This window comes from Rhineura floridana, chromosome 3 (assembly GCF_030035675.1).
Source record: "Rhineura floridana isolate rRhiFlo1 chromosome 3, rRhiFlo1.hap2, whole genome shotgun sequence".
Taxonomy (NCBI): Eukaryota; Metazoa; Chordata; class Lepidosauria; order Squamata; family Rhineuridae; genus Rhineura; species Rhineura floridana.
Genome location: NC_084482.1, coordinates 100,028,112 through 100,040,248, shown reverse-complemented (window position 1 = coordinate 100,040,248; position 12,137 = coordinate 100,028,112). Strand labels below are relative to the sequence as shown.

At 39.0% G+C, this 12,137-nt stretch overlaps 1 protein-coding gene across 4 annotated transcripts in view; it reads right to left on the bottom strand.

Annotated features, from left to right (window-relative positions):
• The window catches only part of FNIP1 (folliculin interacting protein 1), a 132,529-nt gene that overhangs the window by 41,495 nt on the left and 78,897 nt on the right, over positions 1-12,137 (bottom strand). For 3 of the 4 annotated variants that reach the window (XM_061617082.1, XM_061617083.1, XM_061617084.1), the window contains exons 4-6: positions 7,687-7,787; positions 4,738-4,812; positions 4,400-4,491 (exon numbers count right to left, since the gene is read on the bottom strand). In XM_061617082.1, coding sequence (XP_061473066.1) covers positions 4,400-4,491; positions 4,738-4,812; positions 7,687-7,787 — 268 coding nt within the window. Of the gene's footprint in view, positions 1-4,399; positions 4,492-4,737; positions 4,813-5,227; positions 5,506-7,686; positions 7,788-12,137 lie in introns of those variants that run through there. The other variant, XM_061617086.1, reaches the window with a different exon arrangement.

The window sequence follows — 12,137 nt, the reverse complement described above, 5'->3', positions numbered from 1 at the left end:
TGCCCGTAGTTAAAACACAGTTCTTCTCAGGTTGTTATATATAAAAACAATATCAATTTTTTATGAAGGCATTTTTTTACTATACAATAAATCAATTCAGAGAGGAAGTTTCAAACTATTTTTGAAGACAGTTCAGAAGCACTCTCCTTCACCCCATCTCAATTTCACAGTCCATTGTACTGACATAATTCATTTAAAGTCCCAAACTGACTGCTGTGTGTGAGTGCATATGGGACATTTCAGGATCAGAGGCAGCAAACTACTCTGGCGCATTTTCTCTCAGCCCAGTTTGGTACCCTACCCACAAAACAATTGGGGTGGAGGTGGTAGAACAACTGCACTCCTATGGTGTACCCCTTCCCCAGAGCATAGGAGGGTGCTCAGTGCCAGAATTACAGACACAGCATGTAATACTCTAGCAGAAATAGTAAGAGATTTCTGATTAGTAACAAGTGGAAACCCTCAGGGGAATTGGTCAGACTGAAGGAAGGAAAGCCAAGGATTCTTTTATTTTTTCAATTTCCTCACAGTGCATTGATCATTTGAGGTGGTGAACTGGGCTACAAGAATGCTTTCTTGGTGACCTATCCTTCAGAACAACGAGCACTTCATTAAGAGACTGGACTCTTACTTCTTTGGGGAAGAAGAAAAGGCTGAACCTTTCCTCTTCTATGAGAAGAAAAAAGTCTGGTCTGAGTGGAAAGAAAGAGGAACATCCTGTGTTTTCTTATCTGATAGGAGAAAATGGAAACTGGATCGTGGCTTTTAGGTTTTAATCAGCAGCTGCATAACAACTGGAAACTGATTTACTCAGGTCTTTCAACAGTGTGTGTGGATTTTAAAATTCAAAAGGTTGCATTTTCACAAAAACTTGTTTCTTTCCTCTCCCCCACCTCTTCTTGTTGTTAATCAGTTGTCTTAAATGGAAGGAAAGCATAAAGACTAACTGTTCCACCAAAAAGCAGGTGGGCTGGAAAAGGTTGGCATGTACACAGTATCCTACTAAAGGACACAGTAACCATTTGAAAATCAAGAGCTGGCAAGGATTAATGGGTCACAAGTATTCTTTTTATTTAATTTAGTTTCTGGAAATGTTCTGGTTACAGATTAACTCCTTTTTCCTATACCTGACTCTTCGTTTTCTCTACTGTAAGCAAGTATTGCTGAGTGGACCGTATTTTGGTGCAGGTTCATTACAGATGTTTCTCTTCTGAAACTGTTGTAACTAGTTATAGCATGCCTCCCTAAATTACAACTAAAATATTTACACTTCCTGACACAGAGAGTGTGGCTTGCATGTGCTACCACATAGTATCAAATAAGGTAAAGAGATAGAACTACCAACACTTTCCCTGGAAATCAAAGGGGCTGTAACTTCACCTTACACGCTAGTAAGACTCTAGTAATACTAACTGCCTATGAGGCACTAGGTGTTGATAAGATCCTAACACAGATCATGAATGTGGCACCCACAGAGATCTTCCCTGGTGCCTATAGGGTCTGTGCCCCGTGCCCATCTGGACAGCCACAGGTTTCCTATTTCTGGTCTAAATCAGCATTTGGAGAATCAGAAACAATGTATCTGAAGTTACTGAAAGCTTTATTTGAGATCAGCATATGGCAGAATGGGGGCCATCTGAAACGACTACATGAGTAAGCAAGAAGAAGAATTCATTTGAACAACAAGCAACAGTATCATAATTATGCTTCTGATTTACATAATTTGAGACATTCATAAAAGAGGTAAATAATATAGTGTACCACTGTGTAAAGAAACCACTTTAGTTTTATGTTCTCGATCTTTAGCCATCTGTTAAAGGCCAGTCTATCCTAAAAGCTGAGTGATATTGATTAAAGGAATTGCTTAAAAGGATATTTGAGCACATGATTAACATGAATATGGAATAATCCCACTGGTGCTATATGGGTTCACTGTGGATTGACCTTTTAGCCAGGCAGGTTGATTTGGCTATTAGAAAGGCCAATGCATGATTCTAAATTCCAAGCAGCCAATTAGATAAACTTTGGGTGCTTGTTTTGAAATAATTCTGTTCAAACAGATGACACTGAAAGTAGAAAATGTAAATTATATAGCTTATGGGAAAGGAGAGAGTTTTGACAAGATCATCATATTGTTCTATTTGTTGGCACGGTGCAATTATGGAAGATTAATTAGGCTGCTGGGGAACACCTGCATGGATAAGGGCACCTAATTGCAGCAAACGCAACAATGAAAATAATCATGATTAATAAAGCTCATTCTTCACATTTATTAAGTAATTCTTAAAAATAATTGCTAGCAAAGTATATCATACTATGAAGAACCAGACCAGTCTCATCTCAGAGCAATTGAGCTGGTATTAGCCTACAAAGTAGAAGTAATACTATATTATATTATTATAATATTGTAGCAGTAATGTTGAAATTGACATTTGTATAGCACTTTCAAGCATTCAGTGTGCTTCACATGCCTGATCCACCTGTAGTACTTATAACAATCCTGTAAGGTATATCAGTATTATTATCCTCCATTTTCCAGATGGGAATACTGAGGCTGAGAGAAAGTGGCTTCCCTAAGGTCACCAAGTGATTTCATGGGTGAGTCAACATGATTAAGCAATAGCATAGCCACTAAGCTACACCAAAGTTCACCTAATTCGTTATTCCATTGCTATCCTTCAGAAATGGCAACAGAAGGGGCACACAAAACACCTAAGCAATTTGTAGTGCATAAATCCTTCTATAATGCAGCATATTCAAATATTTTCCCAGAATGTGAAAGTGGAAACTTATTAGATGCTTAACTCATTTAGTTTTTATTTATTTATTTATTTATTTATTAGATTTATATCCTGTCCTTCCTCCCAGTAGGAGCCCAGTTTTTCAATCAAATTTACACTATGAACAAAATGTACTTATTTGGAAATAGATTCCACACATTACAGTTACATAGTTTGACATCAAGTCAACTTTGAATTGTAGCCTAAGAAGCCACACATTCAACTTAGAAAATTCAGAGATTAAAAACAGGAAATGGAAAACTGAATATCAAAGACAGAATTTCCAATACGGTTCATGTATATTTAGAATCAATAAGATATCAGGTTATTTTGTGAAAATAATTGATCACTTTTCAGGCTCACATGCAGATTATGTGCCCTGTCTTTTAAAATAGATCTTACATTTTTGAATCAACAAAATATAATTTCCCTGTATGTTTAACCCTAAGGGTTCCTCAGCATCACCTTTCCTATATGATTTGGTGGTGGGAGGAAATGTCTAGGTTAAAGCAGAACTTTAAACGCTTGTAAAGACTCCAGCATGTTTTGCACAATCCTTTTTTTAGTTATTTACATCTAGTATCTAGATGCTCACATGATATAAGACAGTGGAGTTACACTGGCTTAAATGAAACTAGCCTGCACTTTCCATCTGTGGTGGGCAGGCTTTAAACCCAAGGCACATCTCCCTGAAACCATCCTATTCCCATAACTGTCTTCAAGCTGGCAAATCACACAGCTAAATTCACTCTCTACCATACTGCAGATATTTCTGTGAAAAAGACTGCATCTGTGGGGACTCAAAGCTTTCTCTTCCTGCTAGCCTTTCTTGTATTTGCACCTTCCAGCCCCACCCCAAAGAGTATATAAGAATAGACTGAATGCCATTTCCTACATTGTGTGGCAGCAAACTCATGATAATCAACACTGAATTCCTGTATGATGCACACAGTGAAATGTGTATTTGTTGCAAGCATGTATTTTATTTGTTACAAGCACATATATTTTTATCAAGAGCAGAATGGGGAGCAGGGCAATGACAAAACTGAAGTTGCATGGGCACACTGGCAGACCCAATCTGTTGCTCCCACCAGTATACTCACATAGCACCAACCTCACCGCTGCCCTACTCTGCCCCAGCAAGCAGCAGTGACATCAGTGTTGGGATGGGTGGCTCTGTGGCACTGCCTAACGGCACCATTCACTTCTGATTTTTATGAGCAGAGATAAAAAAATCTCTGTGTAAATGAGCAATGAGGCCCTAAGGGAAATCATTTCTGTAGTAATCAGGGCTTAATTCAGTTAAGTGGAGCCTACTGTGCCCATTTCCAGCGAGTTGATATTAGCTTAAATTATGTATCAGCTATTACGCTTTTCTTCATCATATCAGGATTTGAACTGATAGCGCTGATATACTTCAAGCCACAGAATTCTCCCAGTTTTTAAATTTCCTGGAAATGAGCTATGTCTGAGTTAAAACCAAAAGTTGTCTCAGTCTTAGACCCACATCATTTCTTATATATATATATTTACTATTTATGCAAGTTCCTTTGCGTTTACCAGTCTTCAAAACTCTTATAGTATAAATATTCCAAGAAAGTAAAAAAGCTTTTAAATACCTATGTTTCCAAGCAGTCCGTTCATAATTGTGCTGTGGTCTGGCTTTAGAGTATTGCTATCCTGATTAATGAACTCAAGGCTGTCTTGAAGCCTGCAAAGGGAAGGGAGAAATAGAAACAATCATTTGTATTCTGTTACAGTACTGTTTGATTTTATTATTGTCTCTGTGCTCTGAATACATTTCCCTACTCTTATGTCCTATGAGAATAAGCCAATTGTCTCAGAGAAAAAGGAGCCAGGTAACAATTTTTCCTCTAGCAGAGGTCTATGGGTTTGAGGCATACCCTTCCTGCCTCATACCCATAATTCACATGGATCACAGACTGTTTGTACTCACGTGTTTAAACTTCCATAGATACTGCTTCCAGTTCGAGCTGTAAAAACTTTGCTCAGCATAAGCTGGGGAGGGGAGCTGTGAAGCAGAGAGACAATGAATGAGAAGATGCTACCATGGAATACACCAAAATGTCTTTCTAAGGGTTCACAACCTATGATCTGCAAACCACTGGTGGCCCACAAGCTTCATTCAGGTGGTTTGTGGCATGCCTGTAGATTTGTGGTTAAAAATGGGAGATGCCACATCCATCACACTGAATATTCATATTGATTTTTAATTATATTTTTATTGTTTTTTTATTTCTTATACTGTATTACAATTTGAATTCTATGAAACCTACAATTGCTACAACAGGCAATTTTCAAGTGGTCCATGGGGGAAAAGTCTGGGAACCCCTGCCCTACAGATCAGAACACCAGAGCAGGAGTTGCTGGTGGGGCAGGACAGCAGTGCTTAGCTGACCTCCTGTCCTGGCATCACTGCAGCTTACCTGAAAGGAGAGAGGTGAAGATCGGATGGTGCAAACTGGCAGGGGTGATGAATTGGCTCCACCAGGGCTCCTGCCTGGCACCAACCTTTCCATGGCCTTGTCTCTCCCAATAAGCCACAGCGACGCCAGTGCCAGGAGGGCAGGCAAGTGCCACCATCTCTCCCTCCTCGCCACTCCTGTGCCAGAGTCAGGAACACCCCAGGTGTTCTTCATTCCTAAATAGAAACTGTGACACATTCCGGAAGAGTAGCTCTGTTAAGTCTTTTGCTGTTTTGGCCAGAATTTTAACAGGAAAGAGCCTACAATGTATCCTATGAAGTAGAAGCTTGCCTGTAAAAGATCATGGCAAAGCAAAATTGTTAGGTTTTCAGATGCCAGTTTACTGTTGAAACTCTGGAGGTTCTTCTCACTAATTTACTTGTATTCTTTCATCAAATGTTTGCATAGCTTTCACGAAGATATGGGCCTATCTATCTGTCTTAAACCTCTCTAAGACCCAATCTGCCTTTTACAGTTTCTGCTCACACCTTGATGTGATGCTGATTGCTGGCAATGTATTTAATTGTCTGTAAAAGCTGTATGTTCTGCTTTCATTCAAGTTGGGGGTGGCCAATATCATGCTTATAATGATAGGATGGAGAACCTGTGCTCCTACAAATATTGTTGGACTCTCAACTCCCATCAGCCCAGCCAATAAGGCCAATAGTATAATGGAAGTTATACTTCAGCAACATTCTGAGGGCCAGTTTCTCTAACCCTGCTATAATGTATGCTGAAATATATGAAATACTGAATGACAATGTATTTTCGGTTATTGGCCTATTCAGACTGAATACCAAAGATAGATACATTAGCAATCTATATACGTAGTGTAATATCCAACTGTAGCAGCCCATTTGCACAACAGCCATTCTGCTGGTGGAAATCTTGATCTTAGCACAGCTAAATTTGTAAAAGATGCTTTGCGCCTATTGCATAGCTTCTATTATCATATTTGGTGACAGTTTAGCTTTTACGTTACTGTTGGCAACATCAACTCTCAGACTTCTGGCACTACTGTTATGTTGGATCTCACCCCTATTTTGAAGTGAAATACAGTTTTAAGATACCAGACTAGAGAAGGGTTACAGCAGTACAGAGATAAATGAGGCACAAAATTAAAGTTCAGAATACAGATTTACCAAAAATAGTGCTTGTCAATTTCAGCCAAATCAGATACATTTAACCCCCCCATATACCAGATGAGCAAAATTAATACAATTTGGAAAAAAATTGAACAAGGGGCTATAAGGAGTTCTATAGCTGCCAACTGTGAGAAATCCTCCATTTTTGCTTCTAATTATTATTATTTATTATTTATTAAATTTATATACCGCCCGACTAGCAATAGCTCTCTGGGCGGTGAACATAGAAATAACGATAACATAGGAAATACAATAAATGACACAATATAATACACACTAATACAGTCTAAAATCAATACAATAACATTTTAAAATTAAATCAATTTAGATTAAAATGCTTCAGAGAATAGGAAGTATGAAATGGGATGCAATCAATCCAGGAGATATTGTCAAACATTTGATATGTAGTCTTAAACTGTACACTCATATACCACTTTTTATACATTTTCATTGCATTTTGGGTTTCCTGTTTTTCATACTACAGGGGAACCGCTTCTTTGTTCTGGTTGTGCATATAAAACATATATATATTGGTGGACAGCAAAAGAGGTTTAAAGATGTTCTTAAAGCTAATCTACAAAAATGAAACATGAGCATTGAGACCTGGGAAGCTTTGGCCCATGAGCCTCCCAATTGGAGGTCGGCCATTATCAAAGGTGCTATGGACTTTGAAGAAGCACGAGTACAGGGCGAAAGGGACAAACAGGCTGAGCGGAAGGCACGTCAAGGAAATCCTCATCGTGACCATCTTCCATCTGGAAACCTATGTCCTCACTGTGGGAGGCTGTGTGGATCTAGAATTGGCCTCCACAGTCACTTACGGACCCATCGTTAAAGACCTTATCTTGGAAGACAATCTTACTGGGCCAGGAGTGATCACCAATGAATGAAATGAATGCATATAAAACACATACACACACAAATTGTCATGGGTTCCCACTTTGCTATGAAAGGACATTTTCCACACATTGTTCAGAACATGCATTCAGGTGCCTGTGTAAATATGTGTACATCCAAAATGGTAAATGTGTTGAAAGTACAATCTCTAACTCATAAAAACTGAGGGTACATATTATGCTTCAGCATCTACGTACAAAAGCCAATGCATGGAGAACAGGGGCAAGGCCAGCACTCTTGATCTCCTCTCCTCTCTCCACATGTTCATTTCTGTTTGACTGTCTGAACAGGACTAGAGAGAACAGTCTAGATATTTTTACTTCTCTTCACTCTGAACTCAGCAAAATGAAGAAAAGCTCTGAAAAAGAGAAGCCTTACCGGATTTGATGGATTTTTAAGGTTGAGCCCTTGTAGCTCATAGCCACAGAACCAAACATCATCTCCCCAAGCATATTAGCATCTGAAGAACACCGGGAACCCTGTAAAATATGTCTTTAATTATTATGTTGCATAGCCGATCATCTCTGAGCACCAAATAGAAGCATTGTATAAATGGGGGAAAACATCATTTTGACTTAATAAGCAAATATAGTCAAGAAAATGTGAAACATAACACTGTCCGTAGATGGCCTACTTGTTCGTGCAGATACCCCATATGCACTCTTAAGTCTCAGGACTGAACAACATGCAAACACTGAAGTAAATGGGAGTTTCCCCCCATGTAATTTGCAAGCATGGAACCACCATTCTGGAATGGAAGCACAGCAGGGAACAGCCCCCCTCCACCCTCCTTCAGGCCAGGATCCTAATCTGGATTGGATCTCTTGTGCTATTTCAGCAAGGAAAATTTGTCATTCGACGGCAAATGATGTGATTCATGTCATGTGTAGTTTGAACCTCAGGTCTAAATACTGTTTAGGCATTTGTCACTGCCGCACATAATCATCTTTGTACAGGTACCATTTAATTTTCCTGCATCTGCTTCTTTCACACATCTACATTTTTCGCTCTGGATCCCAGCTTGTGCACCTTCCTGCTACTCACCACGAACTAGTAGGTAAGCACATGGGGTTTTAACTATGTTCCCCTCCTCTGCTTCCATGCCAGAGAAGTCATTTGGATTGATGGAAGATGGGGGAAGAGTCTATTGGAAATGATCCCCAGCTAAATCTCCTCAGTACTCCTGGAACATAATATTCTCCAGCCCCACATGCATTTGTAAAGCACATGGAAAAATTATGCAAAATAGTACAAAAAGGTATGATAAATTGGTTGAGCACCTTAATTCACTGCATTTCATCTGCTATTAATCTTTAATGGGCAGCTTCTCCATTGAAATACTAAGGTTTAGAATTTCACACACATTTAACACCTGGTTAAAAAGCTCTGAAAATTATTTGGCACCAGTCAAATACACCAGGATAGTGTATACTTACTTGATTAAGCAGTAGGCACTGGCATTTTCTAACATTAAAACAAAAATGTTTTCAGCCAGCAATGTGTCTGGTATGGGGCAAAGTTGTTTTTTCAAGGAGGGTGGGGTGGACATGAGGCTTATATTGCACCTGGGTTGTTTTTCTACCATATCTGAAATCTATTCGAATTTTCAGAAATGTGGTATTTAATGACACAAAGCCAAGAGCAGATATGGTAACTAGTATCAGCTACAATTTAAGCCATGCTATTCACATTTTGAAACCAAATTTAATTATTAATATGACACTGACAAAACCTCAGTATAAAATACAGTATTTCATGTAGATCAGTGTGGGGTCTTCAGTAATATTAATGTTTAAGATGACCAAAATCTTGTACACAATCAGGTACAAGAAAAATAGTCAAAACATAAAAACCCAAATGAGTAATAAATGAATAGTTTATACCAAAGAAATACAACTCCAGGCAATTACAATTTGAAAACAAAGCAATTCATCCAGTCAAATTTATTATCTTTTTTTAAAAGCGATTAAAATGGCAATTGTTTGTAACAGGATATTAGCATATAACTAACATTCACATCACTCAGAAATCATATTTCAGGAAGCCACAGACCTGAACTTACAAGATCTGAACAGGGTGGTTCATGACAGATGCTCTTGGAGGTCACTGATTCATAGGGTCGCCATAAGTTATGGTCGACTTGGAGGCACATAACAACAACAACAATGCTTCTCAATATAGTCTTTATTTTCTAGGCATCAGCAGTGCATGCCGGGGGGGGGAGTTGCAGTGATGCTCTCCTGTTGCAGTACTGTGCTTGTTGGGATGGGGTGAGCCAAGGCGGAGATGAGGTTGGAGGAGCTCTGGGTTAGTGGTGGTGCCACCAACCCAGAGCTCCCCCAACCTTATCACCATGTTGCCCAATCCACATTCTGGGAAATATAGCACCAGTGCTGGGAATGGGGCAAGGGCACCACTGCTGCTCCATCTCCTCTCACATGCCACTGCTGACTCTAGGTAAAGCAAATACCAAACTTGTTGAACCAACTGCAAACAGTGAGCACAAAATCCAGCACATATGTAATTAGAAATTATCAAGCAAGTCCAACAATCACATTTGACTGCAAAAGAGGAAACTTCCCATAAATGAGAGAGGGACAAATTAAAAGGAAGTTTAAAGAAAACATATTAGGCAAGGTACTATAAAGCCCAAGAAGGTGGCAGTGTGATTAAACAGGGAAGACCATAGAAGCTATTCAAGGCTTTCTTTAGAAAATGGAAGCCTTGCCCCAAAGAGGAAAACAAAAAAGAAACTCTGGCAAATCAAATGAAAGTAGACATTATGGGAAGTGAAAAAAGCAATCAGAGGAGTATGTTGACAAAAATATTACAAGTACTACTAATAAAGAAACCTTTACATATACCAGAACCAGAAAACTGGCTATGGAAGTGGATGGACTGTTAGATAACAGTGAAAAGGGTACTAAAGGAGGAAAGAAAGATTACAGAGAAATGTTATTTATTTATTTTATATTATTATTATTATTATTATTATTATTAGTAGTAGTAGTAGTAGTAGTAGTAGTAGTAGTAGCAGCAGCAGCAGCAGCATCTGTCTTAATTACATAGTATAGAGGACAGATACAATGTCTGAACTGAAAGTGAGTTTTGAAGGGTTTCTTTTTAAAAAAAAAATTTAAAGATGTTTTTAGTATTTTATTGCTTGTTGTTTGTCAGCCTGGGATCTTTCTGGGAGGAGGGGTGAGATAAAATTTAATAATAAATAAAAATAAATAAGAACTAAGACAAATAATGATAACAGAAGGGAATGGAGTACTGACACATTGCCGCAGAACCATCCTCTTGATAGCAGCATTAGGACAGCAGTGTGGGTCAGGGAAGGGTGGCAGCAGGGTCAGGGCTGCATGGGCACACCAGCAGAGCTAATCTGGCACTCCTGCCAGTACGCTAACTTAACCCTGACCCCCCTGCCCTGTCCACATAAGTATCAGCAATGCCACTGTCAAAAGAGCAGATCGGCTCCACCATGCTGGCTGCTCCTGGATGATGAGATATGAGCTTTTAGGACTTACTGACAAAACAATGGTTGGAGTTTCAGAACAGAAAAAGAAAGATTAGCTCACACTGGGAGGAAGGGCGGGATATAAATCAAATAAATGAATAAATACATGTATTAATTTATGGAATTTGGTGCCACATGACATAACGATGGTCACTAGCTTACAAAGCACTAAAGAAATATTACAGAAATTAACAGTATTGTTGATGTTACTACTACTACTACTACTACTACTACTACTACTATTATCAGGGCTTTTTTGTGATAGTATTCACTGCTATGGAGTACTATCACCTCTTTTTTTGCTACCCATGGCAGCCATTTTGTGCTGGCATGCACAGCATTTTATCAAGATAAGAGTACCGGCACCTCATTTTTACAAAAACAAAAAAGCGCAATGATTATTATTTCATTTATGAACTACATCCCATGAGGCATCCCAAAGTGATTTACAATATAACACGTAGGAAACAGTTACATATATAAAAACAGTTTAAAACAACAGCACATACATAAAATCAATTCAAATCTAAGACAGATGCTAGCTAGAGGCCTGTTGGTAGATTTTTAGTCTATCAGTGGCTATATGGAACCTCCAGGTTCAGAGATAGGGTGTCACTGCTAGGGAGCGGCGGCGGCGGCAGCTATTGCCTCCATGTCCTGCTTATGGGCTTTCCAGAAGCATCTGACTTCCCATTGTGTGAAAGAGGTTGTTGGATTAGATGCCTTTGCTCTGATCCAACAGGGCAACTCTTATGTTCATATAAGTTTAGGCCCTAAAATGCAAAAACTTAATATAATTTGCTTCCGTTTTGATGGCTGGAAACTCGTAATTGTACCTTACCGGGTTCAAATTAACTTTGCAAATACTTTGTTCATGCCTTATATTGTTGAAGACAGGAACTATGTTCCACATTTTGTATCAGACATCTTCATTCTTTCACGTTACCTTCAGAAGTGTTCTAATTCACCTCCACCCTCACAAAATGCTAAGGACATGCATTCTGCCTCTTCAATACTGCATGCAGAGTACATCAGATAATGCTAATTGTGTTAAGACTTTGTGAGTAAAGCCTGCCCAACATGGAAGAAAAATGAGGTAGCAACCTCAATTCCAGGCAGCAGCACACTGTTTTTGTTGTGTAAGAGCAAAGGAGTTCGGGGAAACCCATGTTTCTTCATGTCCAAACCACAGTAAAATACACTTGCATGATGAAGAGATAAATAGAATTTCATTCTCAGGTGCAATAGCACAATATCAAAATGAGTCACATGACATGTGTGTGCATGTGTGTGAGCATCTGTGTGC